This window comes from Euprymna scolopes, chromosome 5 (genome assembly GCF_053919585.1).
Source record: "Euprymna scolopes isolate OS-2025 chromosome 5, ASM5391958v1, whole genome shotgun sequence".
In the NCBI taxonomy this organism is placed as follows: domain Eukaryota; kingdom Metazoa; phylum Mollusca; class Cephalopoda; order Sepiida; family Sepiolidae; genus Euprymna; species Euprymna scolopes.
In genome coordinates, this window is record NC_136486.1 from 21,180,439 (window position 1) to 21,199,381 (window position 18,943).

The window sequence follows — 18,943 nt, forward strand, 5'->3', positions numbered from 1 at the left end:
AAAGCATTATGGGTTTATTGTTAGCAAGAACTTACTCTTTAAAAATTTTTAAAAAATTCAAAATTTGACTTTTTGGGGTGATTTTTTTTTCAAATTTTGTCATTTTTGTTAGCTCCGTAAATTTTTTTGAATTTGGTTAGAAACCATGAATTAAACTGATTCTTATAGTATTTTATGGACATAATTGAAAGCAGTTCATCCAGACCTTTTTAAATATAACAATTTCTGAAAATTGGCTTCCAAAATTGAGAAAATCCTCAGTGTCGAAAAAATTTCAGCGATATGAAAATTTTCAAAAGGCCATAAAATTTGAACGGAAAAAGGAATTGAGCTGAAATTTTCAGGATTTACTCCTTTCAATGGTACTAAAAGAATCTGAAAGTTTCAGGAGATTTGGAGAACATCAATTCCAAGCCCTCACTGAGATTGGCTGGACTGACCCAACATTCCAATTTCTGAATCTCTCTGAACCTTGCTTACAAGGTTCGAGTCTCGGCTTATGCTAATCTCATTTTCCACTTGTTTTTCTTATTTACAGGAAAAGGGGACAGCCTTTTCTTGTAACATCTTGAGGTTTGCTCTTCTAGATCTGCAATGTCCTTTTTATACCCATGCATATTAACACGGTTACTCCTTGAGGAGTATGACTCTTTGCCATGCACAGATGGTCAATCACTATAGAGAAGCTGTCACAAATTGCAACCGCAAATGTGCTCTTTTATATAATCATATAGTGCTGATTGCATGGAGACCATCATATCACACGAGTTGCCTGGACCCCTGCTCAGGTCCTTTCTTCCATGGCCTTAGGGAGATCAAGTTGTAAGCCAGTGTCTTCTGTTGATATTTTTGTGTACGCTTTGACAGGTCTTCCTACTTTAGTGGTTCTGTGTTTAGGATCCCACAGTACCACATCACTGACGATCTCATCTTTTTTTCTGTAGCAATGTCCACCATATAGTGTTCTTTTTCTTATTACTGAATATATCCTGGGCAACCAACTGTACAGACGGCTAATGCTAGGTGTGTTTTCCAGGTTAACGCTACTCTGAGCATTCTGATTTACTTGAAAGTTTTTTTTACTGAGAGTCCATGCTGGTGAACCATAAAGCAGCACCATCTCCACAATGGTTCTAAAAGTTTTTATTGATCTGTTCCAAAAGGGCAGATTTCCCTATAACTTTCAGCTTGGAGACTCTAAAAAAATAAAATTACAAAATGACTCTAAAATATAATTGCATGCGATTATTTAGACTTCCATGTCTAAGGAAAAATGTAAGTTAAGAAAATGCAGAAAAATTTTATTATGTATGTACCTGTCACAGAACGAAAATGGCATATTCCAAAATTCACGTAATTTAATCATGAAATTTCTCTTCTTGTGTAATGAAGGTCCTGTTTGGCATTTTCTTTGAAAATAACTTTGTCGCATCACAATTAAAAAAATCTGTTGAGGTAAATACGCATTATCTTTTACTTTTGCAAACTTGAATTTGAACACGTCTGCTACCGCTTTATCCGAACTTGCCGCCTCTATGTGCTGGAAGATGCTACGAATACCACTTTTGAATTTCTCAAACTATCCTCTGCTAGCTTTATATTCAAATTCCTCATCATTTGTGAAAGGATTTAATTTCAATAAATCATTGTAAATATGTTTTGCTTTTTCGCACACAAGTTCCTCACATTGTGTCTAGCTAACGCTAATTGCTTTACATAAATAAAAGTTGACTTTTCTACTTTCTCTAGTAACTGTGGCCTTTGCAATGCATTTGAGTCAGGAAGCCAATATTTTCAAACAGCCTAATCGTGTCACACCAGTTTACTGTAGAGTGTTGTAGATATTCATGCCCAAGAATGACAGTATGGGTTAGACATAACGGATAGCTTGACTTATGGTACTTTCCATTATTCAAGTTGATGGATACTATACAATGTCCTAGGGATGAACGGAACTGCTTGCTATGAAAACTCTTTCTTTACTTGGTGTTATGACCTGGATAAATGGAATCCTTCATAACAGTAAAAAACCATAGTAATAAATCACATCGATGGAGAGACGACAATGGTTATCGGTTAACGTTTATTGATATTAACAACGATTACATAAAAATATATACTCAGATGGGAACAGATTGAATTAGAAATGTCTCTGCTACGAAGAACGATGTTCGTTCCTCTATTGTCCCAATCGCAGACTGTTCGCTTTTCATGTCGCTCTCGTGGTATTCTCATTCCTGTGTTTACATATGAGAATCCCAGTGACTATTCCACAGTTCAGGGGAAACAACTCTTCTCTGAAAATGTAGGAGTTATTTCCCTTAAATTGGATTCTTAGATTCATTCTAATTGTCGTCCGAACACTTGGTAAGATAGTTCAAGCTTTTTAACCTTGTCAAGGTGAGTAAAATTTTCGGAACTCCCTATATCAACAAGTATATTGATAGAAATACCTTTGATTTTCCCACATAATGTCGAGCAAAATAGACTCTCAGAAGTTATACGTCTGAAGAACCAAAGATGGACTTACCTCTACTTTTTCGTTTGTTGGCTTCTTCACTAAATAGCCAAAGAAGTGTAACAAAATAAGATGAGAACAAGAGGATAAATTTGAATATAATTTTCTTTAAAGATTGTTTGATCAGTTGTGGAAATATAACACTTCTTCATCCTGCTGATAAATCACAGTATTCATGCCTATTTTTCGCTTCTGCTGTAGAGTGTGTGTGAATATCATAACCATGTGGAACGTTGTGTATGTTGTAAAATAAATGGAATATTGATATCTGATCGTGCGAGTTTCAGTCAATGTGGAAGACCTTGTCCACGATGAAGAGACTTTAGAGCCAGGATTGGTTTTCTTATTTGCTAAATGTATTGCTCTGTGTTCAGTTACCAGATGTTCATCAGTATCATCAAACCAGTATTGCCCCCAACACTCACTAGTCACTTTCTCTGCAGTCGGTGATACTGGTATTCGTGAGACTGAGCCACATTCCAAAGACGCATATTTTGTGTGTGTATGTGACTGCTAAGATTATAATTTGCCTCATTACTGAAAATAAAAATCTTAAATCAGGATGATCTTTGATTTTGATTGTTTTCGCTAAAGCATATCTCTCAGTAAACAAATTAAGATCCTGACGTATTATGCTGATAACTGAACTCTGTCTTCTGGAACAAACATCTTGTAGATTTTCTTGGAGACTGCTTCAAGCATTTTTTTCATTGCAATGCTATTTTCTGTTCCTACCTGACTACGGCCGACCACTGTGACCTTAAATGTTATTCTTTATATTTCCTGTCCCCCTGAATTTGTCCAGGAGGCGCCATATTTATTGTGAGTCTGGTTGGAATGTTTCTCCTTGGAAAGTCTCTTTCGTAATTATTGAGTTTATGGACAATGAATATCACAACCATATGGAAAGTTGTGTATGTTGTAAAATAAATGGAAAACTGACATCTGATTGTACGAGTTTCAGTCGACCTATAAGAACTTGTCCACAATGAAGCCATCGCAAATCTGAAGGGATTATTATAAAATTCAAAAGCCAATAAGTCTGAAGAAATTGTACTCCAGAAGGTCCAAAAATCCTCAATGTAAACCAATGATTGATTGGGAAATAATGGGATCCAAAAAAAGCCAGCTTAAAATAAAATAAAAGTCCATAGAATAACAAATGTCTGGAATATATTGTTTGTAGAGACTCAATTAATAAACAATTATACATATATTAGTGTTGGGACAATGAATCGGAAATTGAAAAATATCAATGTTTTTTGTGCCTATTTTCTGATGCAAAAAATGACTTATTGTTTCTTTTTGTTTTAAAACATAAACTTTCATAGTTTTTGTTAATATTTGTTACCTATATTTGTTTTGTGGGGAAATCTGTCATATCAGTATCGCCATATTGAGTTCAATTGTATAAAATTTTTTTTGATTACAAGTTGAAAAAATTTATAAAATTTTTAATCTATTTAAAACTAATAATTATTATATTGTATGTTTTATTGGGATTAAAATTGAGGTTCATTTTTAAGTTATGGTCATAAAACTAAACTTATATATATATATATCCAGGATATATTTTCTGTATTCTGTGGGAGACTATCTTGTTTTTTGCGGAAAAGCTATAACATCTTAGCCATATCGACTTAAATTGTTTAAAATTTCTTTTTGGATACAGGTTACAAAAAAGTTATATATAAACCACTTTAAACTAATAATTATTGTATGTTGTATACTGTTATGAATGCGAACGAAAAAATATAAAAAGAAATTCACGAAAAGTAAATATCCTCTGTGTTCGATATATCTTGCCGAAGAAGTGGATATCGGAGAGATTGATCCTCAAGGGGTGGAGGTGAAGTTGGTATCTGAACATTTTCAACTCTCTCCTCTCCCTTTCTCTCGTTGCAGGTTCGATCTCCCTTTCTCTCGTTGCAGGTTCGATCTCCCTTTCTCTCGTTGCAGGTTCGACCTCCCTTTCTCTCGTTGCAGGTTCGACCTCCCTTTCTCTCGTTGCAGGTTCGACCTCCCTTTCTCTCGTTGCAGGTTCGACCTCCCTTTCTCTCGTTGCAGGTTCGACCTCCCTTTCTCTCGTTGCAGGTTCGACCTCCCTTTCTCTCGTTGCAGGTTCGACCTCCCTTTCTCTCGTTGCAGGTTCGACCTCCCTTTCTCTCGTTGCAGGTTCGACCTCCCTTTCTCTCGTTGCAGGTTCGACCTCCCTTTCTCTCGTTGCAGGTTCGACCTCCCTTTCTCTCGTTGCAGGTTCGACCTCCCTTTCTCTCGTTGCAGGTTCGACCTCCCTTTCTCTCGTTGCAGGTTCGACCTCTCTTCGACTCTCTAATGATTTTTTTCCCAACAAAAGGGGAAACTTGACCTCGAAGGGCAGAATATCAGAATTCTGCATCTTACCTCTGGTTCTAATTAACCAATCGTTATCAAGGAATAACCCTAAGGCACTTTATCAGAAGATTGTTTCGAGTAACCTAGTCCATGAGAGAAGGCCTCCATTTGCATGTTAGCAAATAGCAATAATTTGGCCCTATTAAAATTGTCGTCACTACGGTGACGTAACAAATCATAAAATTTCAACACTTTTTCTAAGACGCTGATTGCCTTAAATAAGCTGGAATACCTTGTAATATCCAACGGGAAGGTATTTTCAGAAGAATGTGCCCCCTGAGAGTACAAACATAATACAATTTTTTTTTTTATTAGTTTCATTTAGACAAAGTAAGGGTGAGATTGGCCAATCAGTGCCATCTCTATTGAGCCATTCTGGGCCATACATCCAGAAATTGAATAACTGGGAAAAGTTAGAAGTGTTGAATCCATCTAGTTAGAAGATCTGCCAGATTTTCCGACAACAAAACATTTTAATTTCGGTAGAACGCCAAATTTAATATCTTCTGAAAATTTTTTGATCTCTGCGATCCTGTTTGCAATGAATATATTTTTCTTGGAGCCTTTACTGTTCAGGGCCCCTAACAATCTGCTATGAACATTGTTATAAATAGCAAGTAGGGACTCTCCGTCACAACAGGTGGTGACAAGATTATCCACATAAAAATTGTTGGAAATAGTATGCGATGCTGCATCTTTTACATATTTTTCCGCATGGAATTTCAAAATGAAGTTCAGAATGAAAGGGCTAGCATTGAACCCAAATATAATTGTTTTGTACCTGTATGTACATAATTTGTCACCCTTTTTTTAAGGAAAAAACAATGTTTTTATCCTCTTCCGATTTAAGGTGAATTTGTAAAAAGGCCATCCTTATATCATCTAGAAGGACCTATTCGTTTTTCCTGAATCCCAGCAATAAATCCAATAATTTAACAGTTAATTCACGCCCATGTAGGCAGCGTCATTAATTGATGTCCCCTCTCAATGTTTCAGAGAGCAGTTAAATACGGGACAAATTTTTGTCGTCAGTCCGGGTCCTTCCTTAATAACGGATCCATGTGGAACCCAAATATAATCTTCATACTTCCCAGGCGGGACAAAAAACTGCTCCACTATTCCACATTCCTCATAATCCTCAAACACTTGGAGGTACTCATTATACATTCCCTTCTTTTATAAGGACTCTGCCACTCTCTCCAATTTTAAATTCAAATCCCTGAAAAATAATGCCGCCAATTTAAAATGATTTCCTGCCAAACATCGAGCGAGGTGGCTAATAAATATTCCGTAATTTCAAACACATGGGACATTATGGTATTAGAGAAGGAAATCTTTCACCACTTCTACTCATTAATTCTCTCCTTAAAACATTAGGAAATTTTGCAAATATGTGGGCTATCAATGCCCCTGAGGTTCCACCCTCAGTAAAAAAAAGTCAGTCCCGTAAGACTTAAGTTCTGTCAAATCTTGCTTAACCTTTTCAAGAAATGACCTTAAATTTTTTTAATTCGTTATGAGACGGAGTAGGAATAATTTCCTCAAAAACCCGATTTTTAATTAAATCAGGATTTAAATATTTTTCCCATAACATTTTCAGGGCTACATCATAATTATCTAATGTTATATCTAGACTGGAGATTATATCAAATGCATCACCACCAGTTTTGATTTAAGCACTAACAATCTGTCAGCCTTATTCAAATTATCTGTACAAAATTTGAATTTATTCAGAAAGGTTCTGAACGAAAACTTATCATCTATGGACGTTCCGGAAAACTTCGGACAGTCCACCAGTTGCATTTTCACGGGCATAACCGTCGAAGCTTGGGTAACTTGAGGGGCATCTAATTTCAACGATAACCCTTCCGAAATCTCACAACGATGTGATTTCTCCTCATTTGGAGTCTTGATTAAATCTGGTGAAGGATTAACTTTTAACCACTTCACAGCACTATTTATGCAAAGCTTTTTGGCTTCCCACTTATTCATTAGTTCCTTTAAAACCATATTTCGTCCTTCGAGAACAATTAATAAATGTCTACAAATATTAAGGTGGCAAAAACCGCCAATATTATTCCAAAACGGAATTGTAATCTCAAATAAACAATGCTAACAAAATGGCTGCCAACAATTAATCGACCCCAAATTTAGGCCGAATGCTCTAAAGAATATGATCAAGCTACACATAACTGAATTCGAAAATCCCGACCAATACCAAGGGAGCCTAAAAAAAATGGGGTGGGTGGGATTCCTTTCCTTCCCACTATTTTTTAAATAAAATAGCAACAGTATATCCGCAAATGTTAAGGAGGCGAAAATCGCCAATATTATCAATAAACAATGCTAATGAAATGGCCGCCAACAATTAATCGACCCCAAAATTAGGGCTAATGCTCTAAAGAATATGATCAAGCTACACATTTATAATTGAATTCGAAATTCCCGAGCAACACCAAGGATGCCTGAAAAAATGTGGGGCAGGGAATTAAACCCTTTCCTACTCGCTATTTTTTTTTTTTTTTTTTTTAATAAAATTTCAACTCACATTATCATTTGAAAACTGACAACATCAGCAGAAAACAATTCAACATCATGGCATTAATCACAAATCAAACATTTATCTCAATTCAAATCAATCAATTAATTTAAAAATTAAATTATTATCAAATGTGAGAATAAACGCATTCAAATATAGTGTGACCTTTACATTCAAACATTTAAATAAAAAATCATTAACAGTCTCTTTACTCCTGTTTTTCTTTTTTTTTTTTCTTTTTTTTTTTTTGTCTCCAGAATTTGAACCAAAGTTTTTTTGTCTTTTTTTTTTTTTTTTTTTTTCCCCCAATTTGGTCACATACAAATGATCCACGTGGGATTTTAATTAGAAAAATGCAATGATAATACGCTAGTAACTTACGACCCCAATTTCAAGGTCAAATTAAATTATTATCTCACGCAATTTCAAATCTAAGAATAATTCCAATTTTTTTATCTTACTTTTTTATGAGTGCAACACCTCGTTAATCAGAAACTTATCAAAGTCTTATTAGTTTTTAACTACAGATGGATAGATGGATGGGTTATTTAACTAGCATATCAACCTTTGTGAGTCATTTAATGCTGAGGAGATTATTTTGTTATGTTCGTTTGTTGTTTATTAGGTAATTTGATTTTGCTGGAAAGGTTGTTTGGTTGTATTTTGTTTGTTATTTGGGTTTTAAGTTTTTCTGAAGTGGTTATTTGGTTATGTTTGTTGTTTATTAGGGTTTTAGATTTTTTTATATAATCTTGTTTCTCTTAGGAATTTCAGGATATTGTCAGGGTCCACTCCGTGAAAAAGATCTTTTCGACTACCTTCACGGTAGTACCTCATTCGTATCTGCTGGAGATCCACACAGTCTATAAGGATATGTTTCACCATGTAAAGCTCATGACATGACACATAGAATGGGGCCTCTTTGCCTTTTAACAGGTATGAGTGATCCTGGTGTGTCCTATTTGAAGTCTTGTCATTACTGTTTCTTCTCTTCTTGTCTTCTCCCAGCTAGAGGTCCTGCCCCCCGTTCTTTTCCCGAGGTTGGGCTTCACCTGCTGGAGCTCGTTATTCTTGCAGCCTTATTAGTTTTTAGCTACAAAAGTTAACATTAATGAAATAAAAATACTTTTCTGATTTAACATAACAGAAAAAAATTTTTTTAATCTTTTTCCTTCCCCTTTTTTGAGTTAACAAACTACGGTTTCTAAGAATTGTTAAAACGCGTCAACAATAATTGACTCAAATCATGAAAAAAAACAAAAACACTAGGAATCTGCTCGTCTTAAATCAAGAATTTGCACAAATTTTATAAAAAAAAAACAAAAAAACTGAGAATATTTAAAACTAGTCACTTTGCATAAAAAAGCGAATTTTATTTTGCAAAAAAAAAAAATGAGAATGTAAGAAATTATTTCTCACATCCCAATTTCCTCCCGGCAAAAGCAGAAGAATCCACAATACAAAAGCCATATTTTTTCAAACTCAAAATTTATTCACAAATAAAAGCAATGAAAATTTATTGGTTCTGGTAATGTCCTTTTGCAAAACGGTGGCCTGTTTTGCCTCCACACGCCTGGAGCCATTAGTATGAATTCCTATTGTTGGAATGTTCTTTGTTCCTCGAAAGGATCCATGATGTTCATGGTAAACCCTGCGGGAATGCTGGTGCCTATAATTAGGCATGATATGAGTCACTTAGGACTCAAGATGAATTGAGATAAGATCCAATATTTGGTAAATAAACATGAAGAACTGTTCTTGAATGTCATCCATCATTTGGATAGATTCAGCAGTATAAAGTTGCATCTGCTTGTAGAGATGTGGTCCCTCGTTCACCAACTGTTTGGTGTTACAGCATGTAGGAATTGTCTTAACTCCCTTCAGTGGGAGCTGCTGGGATTGAGTCCATCCCGATGCAGAGTTCTGTGTAGACTGAAAAAAAAAAAACCTGATACAAAAGCGTGCCAAGCGAATCACCTGGCACATTCAAATTTAACCAATGATGGCCGACCACTAAACTGTGTGGGCGTCTGAACAAAAGAAAGATGGCGACTGTATATGGAATTTCTCGCACAGGTTCGGCTTCACTTTCTCTCGCTTCAGATTCGGCCTCTCTTTCTCTGTCTGTTCTTTTTGCGAAAATTAAACAAAAAAAAAAAAAAAAAAAAAACGCTACACTCTTCGTCGGCCTAAAATTAAAAATTTTCTTAAAACATAATCTAATTTAAGGATTATGTGACAATACCAATTGAGGTTAACCTGGGGTAGCATCCCGTGCTGCGAACATCAAGAATGTGAGGCCTTTATCTCAATCATTCTGATGGTTGAAGCAATATGTCTGCACCATATTTTTCAAAGTCGAGTGGAAACCCTCTAGGGCTTTTTGGTATTGGAAATAGTATGCACTGGATTCTACAATTGTGGTACCCAAACTGAGTTAGTGGCTTGCTGGAACACTCTGGGCATGAAGTTCGATCCTTGGTTGAATTGCACCATCTTCGGCAGCGCAACCATGAAAAAGGTGATCAAAGCTTTCGCAATTTTTCCAGACGATATATTCCAGAGGGGTATTGCTTCATGGAATGGGGTTGATGCTCACATAATTATTAATGTGTTCATTCTCACATATGATCTTCGGAAGTGGACCAACACACCAGATAAGGATCTGTAGAACAGCTCTTTGAATGCGGGAATCTGGTGGAGGGGAGCATTAGGGATTTCCTGATTTGGCTTGCCCACCATTTGACATGCATGACAAGTTTTACAGCATTTCGCCACGCCCCTATGGATTTCTGTTGAATAGAAGTGCTTGACAATCATGCATGTTTTGGATACCTATATTGACTCCCATGGGTGTCTCATGAGCCGTCCTTAACACTCTCTCTCTATATCCTTTCGGTAAAACTAAATTATGTATGGTGAACCAGTCCTCGAGCAAGTGTATGTGAAGGTCTCCATTTCTTCAGCAATGTACCATCTTTGACAAAGTGCCCAGATGGCACTTTGTCCAGCTCTTTCAGTTCATTGTCCAACGCTTTTCTCTGCTCGTGAGACTAAGATTTCCTCAACTACTTGCTCCTCCTTACTTCTGGGATCTTTGTTTGGGATCTCTTTAGGTTTAGGATTTACGTCTATCTCAGTGGTTCTCAACCTTTTTCACTCCATTCCCCCCTTCATGAATTCTCAACATTCGTGTGGCTCCCCTTCATTTTTCTCCCAAATCCCACCCTGCCAAAAAAGGCGCAGAAAAAAAAGAATAAATAAAATGTTGATGAAGAGAACACCCTTGCTTTATTACAAAGTTTACAGTCATAATTATCTTATATTGATAGATTTCTGTGATATGCTTAACTTACATCACTAGACTACAAAAGACTAGCAGACAATAGCAAATTTGATTTGGATGGGAGAAAGTTCAATTAACCTCTGCATACTTTATCACACATCAGTGGGAAGGCTGATATTGTTTCTTTTCAGTCAGTTGACGAATCTGAGGTTGTGTCACTGACAATGCACATCTCATGTCGGGGTCCACATCCAATCGGTTGCGGCTCTTATTCTTGATTTGTAGAAGGGTGGAGAAACCAGACTCACATAAATAGGTAGTTGAAAAAGGCAAGAGTAGTCGAAGTGCAATCTCACTGATTTTTGGATATGACTGATGCATCGAACACCAGAATACATTCAGAGATTTTTCTTCATAGAGATCTTTGGCAGCAGAATCATGTTTGAGATCAAGGAACTCGTCCTGAACATCACTGGGAATGGTAGTAATATCAAGAGTGCCAGAGAATGGATTCCTTACCAACTTCCCTTCTTCCTCCTCGAATTCTGGGAAGTACATATTAAGTTCACTTTCCAAGGATCTCAGATGCTGGGTGATTTCAGTTTTAAGTAATGGGTCAAGCAGACTATCTTCTTCATTCTCGTCAAGGACAGCTGAAAGGTTTTCAAACATGGCAACATTCCCGGCACCGACTTTCCTTTGCCAATTCTGGAGCTTGGCAAGAAATCCACGAAGACAGTCCATCAGGTGAAACACATTTCTTTCCTTGCCCTGTAGTTTCAGATTCAACCTATTTAGCTGCTCAAATATATCTGCTAAATATGCAAGACGTGGCTCCCACAAAACCTCATTGAAGTGACTCAACAGATCATCTTTCCCTTGCATTTCCAGGAACAATTTTAGCTCCCCCCGAAGTTCAAACACTCGATTCACAACATTGCCCTTGGAAAGCCAGCGCATTTTGGAGTAAAAGAGGAGAGCTTCATGCTCCGAATCCATGTCTCTACAGAGGTTCTGGAAAAGGCGAGAGTTCAGAGCTCCAGCTTTTACAAAGTTGACGCATTTGACCACTGCCTCCAGGATCTTGCAAAGTTCATCAGGGAGGGTTTTCGACGCCAGTGCAAAACGATGGATCATACAATGAACCCCCTTGGCATTCGGAGCTACTTCCTTGACACGCTTCTGGAGCCCCGTCTGTACAGACTCCACAACAATTTTCCCATGGGATCCTGTTAGCTTTGAAGAAAGAAGATAGCTTTTCCATCACATCTTCAGCTGTTGTGGTGGTCTCAAGCTGTGTACATAACAGATATTCTTCCTTGATATCACACAAGAAAATATACCTAACAAACACGAGTAGCTGTGCACACGAACTCACATCCGTTGACTCATCCAGTTGTATTGCAAACATACCAGCTGGAGACGATTTGATCTCCTGTATCACTTTTTCCTTTATGTCATCTGACATTTCATTAATTCTCCGCTTCACTGTGTCGTTTGACAAGGAAATTTGTTGAATTTTACGTTCATTTGCATCTCCAAGAACACGCTTGACCATCTTTAAAGTACATGGCTTAATTAAGGTTTCACCAATTGTGTGGGGCTTCTTTTGCTTCGCTATTTCAAGGGCAACCTCGTATGATGCCTCAACTACACTTGAGGTCTGTTGTTGGAAAGCACCAGTTGCATCCAGTTTCTGTTTTCCGAAACTACTTTCATGGCGCCTGAAGAAATCGGGGTCTTTTTCAGCATACTGTGGATGGATGGTCTGCAAATGATGCTTCAACTTACTAGGCCTCATAGAATCGTTCCCCAACACTTTGAAGCACAGTACACACTGAGGTTTCTCGATGCCATCAGCGAGAATTGATGTAAATCCGTAGCTAATGTACTCTTCACTGTACTTCCGCTTCTTAGCCATCGCAAATCTAGGGAAAATAAAGAAGACAGACCATCAGAGCAAACATTAAGTGATAAGACAAAAGAATGATAATGAAGGACAGATAAATAGGACAAGTGATAAAATGACAAACACACAAATATCCACATACATAATACATCCATGGACTCACACATTAAGCACACACACAGTCATACACAAACATACACAGAGAGAGTAAAGATGATAAACATTCACACTCAACCTAGCAAGCTGAAATGTACTTTCTACAGCAAGAACACACCTCCTTTGACAAGCACTGCCCCAATTGAAATTATGAGAAGAATAGCGAGTCACATCAATATTAGCACTAAAAAAAAAAGCAGGAATACCTGAGTAGGGAATGAGCATGAATACAATGATACAAAAAAATAAGAAAATAATAAAGGAAGTGCACAAATATTTCACACACGAAAACAGCGACCGCATTTATAATTGTCGAACAAAATAAGTAAAACAGTATACAGTATGGTTCAGAATCAATTATACCCACATGTTTACGTGCTGATATCCAAGGCCACACTGAGATAATTCGATCACCTCTCTCCCACATACATACACACATACATACATACACACGTACACACACATTCGTAACAATATTATGTAGGTAACAAAATTTTATTGTCAACTTAATCAATTAAAAAAGAAAATTCCACCATGGCCCCCCTAAATTATTGCCATGGCCCCCTTGGGGGCCATGGCCCCCAAGTTGAGAATCTATGGTCTATCTTGTGAACTAAACACATTTGGGAAAGGTCGACAACCTCATTTCCCCTACAGGTGCTGCTTGTCTCGGCACGTTTTTTTCTCGCCTTCTCTCGGGCCCTTGCCTGAGTCACCATACATGCTGGATATACTCCGGCATTACCATTCTCTGCATTTGCTGAAGTGCTTGGTACTGTCATTACTTTCAAGGGTGCTGGTTCTACTATTTTTCTGACCAAATCATTGCCAAGTAGCATCGCTATGCCTCTAATGGGCAGATCATCTACCACTCCGATCTCTATAGTATCACATACTATGTCAGACTCAAGGGTCACTTTATGAAGTAACAAAGCCTTTTCCAACTCCCTGTATAATTACAATTTCACCTGTGGCCATATTTGCTCCACGCAGCATACATTTATTCAATATTAATGACTGGGTTGCCCCAGTGTCTCTTAAGATTTTTACTTTATTTTATTCATGGGGTCTGAACCATCCGAGATAAAGGGTCTGTATTCCTTTTGGATTTCATCTGCATCCTATTTTGCAATGCTTCTCTGTGATGCGATAAATCCTTATGGTTTATTCAAGAGCATGCCTCTATTTTCCACATCCTCCATCTTTGTCAACCAATTTGCTGCTATGTGTCCTATCTTTCCACAATAGTGACATGTCATTGTTCTCCATCTCTCTGTCTGTTGATTGATTGAATGGGTTTTACTTTTTGGGCTGTCTGATCGGTTGTAGTTGCCTACTGGCATGTGGTTTTGGTTTATGAATATTCCTCACTCAACCTTTAGTGATTTGAACAAAAGTCAAGAACGATACAAGATGATGTTAGAGTATGTGAAATGAGTTTTTATTCACACGATATTCTAATATTGCTGAAATTCAATACAACACTCAACGGGTCTGGGTAAGGGTCAAAGGACTAAAATCAAAACAACATGAACTGCTCTACAAAATGAAATAAAAAGGGGAAAACAAAGTGTAGGGATATAGTCTTTGAATAACAAACTGGCGACAGAATTGGATTAGGATGGGGTTACTAGGAATTATACTCCTATCTGCCGGTCACTGAGGTGTGACCGACAGACGTGTTATAATAAATGTCTTAAAGCGGTCTCAGGAAGATATGAAGATGGCCGTCATTAGGGTCTATAAGAAGAAAAGCATACCTGAGATGTTAGATGTGCTGTGTGGCTCCTTCTCTCAGTAAACGTCTTGACCCCCCCCCATTTACAGAGAGATAGAATATACGTCTTCACTTCATGGTGATCGTGCAGGAAAGAGACAGAAAGATATCAAGGGAATTATGGGAAGGGATTTCTTTGTATCTCTACGCTCATGGCCAAATTACCACTCAGGCATGCTGTAGAGCGTGTTAGAAACAGTGGCATGGAAAATAGTGCCACATCCCTCCCTATGCAATCCGAAATTTATGAGTATTCATAAATTTCAGAAGTCCCTAATTTTACGTGGATGGTGCATCAGCCGGCCGTCAGCGATCAATGTCCTCATGCTCTACGTTCCGTCAGGAACTCTGTGAAGCAATTTTTTTCCACCAGGACCCTTGTAACCCCTACAGTGCAGCTCGGGTGCATAGACTCGTGGTTGAGATGCAACTGTAGCCGATACCTGTGGCGTCACCCGTGGCTTCTTCTAGTGGTCGAATTCGTCTTCGCCGTTGTCGTCTCGGTCACTCTCCAGTTCCGCTTCCAAATCAGCTTCCAACCGTTACCTGGGTTATCGGAGAAATATATTGCATTCACAACGGCGTTTCCAATCAAAGAAAAGAAAGTCAAAACTTAATTGGTTTTCTTAACATAGAATTGATTATTGTCCAGTGGCGTACCTATGTAAAATGGCGCCCATGGCAAAGTTTGAATGTGCGCCCCTTCTTAATAATTTATACCTTAGATAGACCTAACATACATAATATTATAATACAGGCACAATTTTAACGAAAGATAAACCATGAAATGAATGTTTTAATAAAGTAATTATATGGTTATTCTTGCTTTAAGAAATAAAATTCTAAATTATCCAAAAAGAAAGGACTACAACATACTTCATTTATTTTTATTATGAAGAAATTGAAGGATAACAAACATACCACAATAAACCTCAATAAATCCGGCCTTTTTTGTTTTAATAACATTCTAAAATAACACTTTTCGTGCCTTTATGGAAGCAAATTCGTCTATGATTTTATCAAAGTTAGTTTTCTCTAATTCTTCCCTTTCTATACTCATCAAAGCTAGATCACACAATCTGTCCTGACTCATTGAGGCTCGGAGACATGAAAGAATTAGTTTCAGTTTACTGAAACTTCGCTCGCAGCTTGCAATAGATACTGCCATTGTCAACATTATTTGCAAAGCAATTCGAAGATTGGGAAATACGCTCTCATCACCATATTCAACTATGAATGTCAGGTCTTCAGGACGCGATAACTTTAAGTTGGCATGACTTTATATCAACATTTTGCAATCAATAATCTCCTCATATAATTGCTTGCCATCTATGTCTGAAAACTGTACACAGCTCCTAAATTTTCACACATAGACTCTAATTGTTCATAATCAGATGAGTCAGGACCGTAACAAAGGCCTTGGACATCCAACAGAAAGCCAAATTTGGAATCGATGTCAAATAACCGGGAGAATCGATCATCCATCTCTTTGTGCAGGCGGTCTAGAGCTCCCTTCATAACTCGTTTCATTTCATCTGTTCTTAATAACCCGGTATCTCGTGCATTTTCACCAGCCATTCTTGTTTTTCCCCTTGTCCTTCTTTTGATTTCAACGTCCCATTTTTCACAAAGGTTCTTGCCATCTTCCAAGCATTCATCAACTAAATTTTCTCTTGCATCATTGAAATGATCTCTTAGGCCTTTTATGTCTAAGGCAGCATTGTGAAAATTCATTGTCTTGTCTTGCAATCGTTTTCGCACTCTATCTATTGGCGTAAGTATTTTGTGCCAAAAACCCAACAATGTTAGAAACTCGTATGTTAGTATGCGATTTACTAGTTGTTTAGCGTCCCTCTGGGTATCAATTGTTTGGCTGACATCTTCTATCATGCTGTCTAGTACATCAACGATTTTGTCAAGATACATTTGTACAGGCTTCACTGCTTCTGTTCTAGAACTCCAACGGCTTTCTGCTTCAGCCTTTAAAACCAGTGGGACAGCATCTTTTACTTTCTCCCACCGCTGTGTGGAACGGGAAAAGAAGCTATACAATGAGTCAATAACTCCAAAGAACGAGACCATTTCTGTGTCTTGCCTGGCTGCCTGAACACCTACAAGGTTAAGTGAATGGTTATCACAATTTACAAACACTGCCAGCTTGTTTTTTTTTTTCATTTATTCTTTGCTGCACACCACTTCTGTGTCCCGCTATCACAGCAGCATTGTCATAACATTGTGACCGACAATCTTCTATCTTCATCTGGTCTTTCTCCAGTTGTTGGATCATAACTTCAACGAAGCTTGCAGCATCCTTCTGACGTATATGGAGAAAACCCAGAAAGGACTCTCTAACACAAACTGTTTTCCTTTCAAAATCAATATCCACAAACCTTACAACTTCTGAAATCTGCTCACGATGTGCCTGGTCCGGGGTTGAGTCGAATAGAAGACCATAATACTTAGCTTTTTTAATGCTGTCTTGTAAATTCTTGCGAACGGTAGATGCTATAATATGAATAAATTCATTCTGAACACCTGGGGAAATGTAAGATAATGCGTAAGGATGACTTTCAATAAGAGCGAGGTGCTCTCGCATCACAGGATCAAAGACGGCAAGAAATTTCATTAAATCAAGGAAATTACCCACATTTGAGTTACCATCTGCCTGAAGTGATTCCGTGTCCTCGCAAAGCAAGGTTCTGTTTTGTCAAGTATTTGATACCGTGTAATATTCTCATGAGAATGTCACGCCATTTCTGCTTTTCTTTTTCAATTTGTAATTGGAGTTCTACGTCAAGAATCCCTTTTTTTCAGTCAGATTTCTTTCCAGTTCTTTCCACAGTGTAAAACACTTTCGATGATTCTTAGCATTTTCATGAACGGTCATCCTTTCAGGTGCTTTCCACTGACTAAATCCACCCTCCTGCTGCAATGTGGATTGATGCTCTGATCGGGAATAAAGCAGACTTTTTGGAAGGCGAATACACTAGCCAAGAGTGAGTCACCTCCTCGCCATTTGCTAATTTCCTCTTGAACCAGTTACTACTCATTGTGCGATTATTTATAGACAGAAAAGGTCCATGACTGTTCTGAAAATATTTTGAACCAAGCTTTGTCATTTCTGTTCTCATTTTATCTGACAAAATAGGTTTTCCAGTATCCTTACTAAAATTTAAGAGTCCAATATCGTGTTCTGCAATGAACTCTGGTGCATCAGATTCCATAAATCTATGTACTTTGTCATTTTCTGATTCCATGCTCCCAACATGACAAGTCTTCTCCCTCAACTTAGGATCTCCATTAGATTGTGCCTTTGAACCATCTTCAGATTCAACAGTACTAACAGAAGGTGCAGGCTTTTTGAACAAACGCATTAAGACTTTACTTGACTTTTCAGCTTCTGCTGCTTCCCGCTTTCGCCTTTTTCGTCCTTCAGCCCCACTTTCCTTTTTCTTTGTTATGGTTCGTTTCATGGTTTGATCTGTAAAAATAAGTTAAAAATAAGATTGATCTATGTACACACAGCATTATTGAAAGTAAGTGTGATTTAGCTTTTTTAACCGAAACCTTTCTCAATGGATACATACAAAATGATTGCTTAGCAATTTCTAATTATGACATTATCAGAAAAGATAGATGCTCAATTAGTGCAGGTGGTGGAATATTGTGCTATATTTATAAAGATTTGCATTATTCTTCCTTGGAGGTGGAAACTGGTATTCATGAAATTCTAAGTTTTTACATACACAATTTCAAATCCTTGGTCATATTAATATACCACCCTTATTGGAACACATCTCATTTACATGATTCAGCAATTTAGTGAGGTGGCTTATGATAATGATTGTTACCTGCTGGCCCAAAGTACCAAATTCGGCACACATATACTTTGGTATTTTAAAGGTCAAGGTCAGGGCAAGGTCAAAGGTCAAACATCGCTATTTGTCTTTTTTCAACTTTCTTATTAATTTCCAATACAAAATGTGCTGCCATTACATAAATTACTGTTAATGCTCTTAAGGGAATTATATATGTAATTCAAGCTACATTTCTTTTAAGTGTATATTGAATTGTAGAACAAGATCATAGGTCACCACTTGTAATTTCAATGTATATAACAATGAATTATTGGCATCAGTATTTATATATGAATTCTATTGGACAAGTAGGGCATTATTTATAAAGACATTAGTGCAATAAACAAACAAGTTGCATGCATGTTTCAGATACAATACAATAAGTCAAGCATAACACCATTCACTTCTATAATAATATGTACTGTAGAACTTAACCGGATGCGAATATTGTAGTGGTAATCAGACTACTTCCTATTTAATGCAACATTCTTGCACTATTGTTGCAAG

General features: G+C 37.3%; 2 protein-coding genes across 3 annotated transcripts in view; one reads left to right on the forward strand and one right to left on the reverse strand.

Annotated features, from left to right (window-relative positions):
• LOC145276733 (U1 small nuclear ribonucleoprotein A-like) overlaps positions 1 to 18,943 on the forward strand; it is a 199,744-nt gene that overhangs the window by 67,203 nt on the left and 113,598 nt on the right. The gene's annotated exons all lie outside the window — the stretch shown is intronic.
• Positions 15,909 to 17,205, reverse strand: LOC145276558 (zinc finger MYM-type protein 1-like). Its single transcript, XM_080127752.1, has 2 exons — positions 16,773 to 17,205; positions 15,909 to 16,690 (listed from the first exon to the last, which is right to left on the reverse strand). Exons 1-2 carry the CDS (start codon positions 17,203 to 17,205, stop codon positions 15,909 to 15,911), a joined length of 1,215 nt encoding a protein of 404 aa, XP_079983878.1.

Coding starts and splice junctions, on each gene's coding strand:
- LOC145276558 (XM_080127752.1), bottom strand. CDS start 17,205: ATGAAATTTCTTGCCGTCTTTGATCCTGTGATGCGAGAGCACCTCGCT. Junction 16,691..16,772: donor GATAGCGGGACACAGAAGTG/GTGTGCAGCAAA, acceptor TTAACCTTGTAG/GTGTTCAGGCAGCCAGGCAA.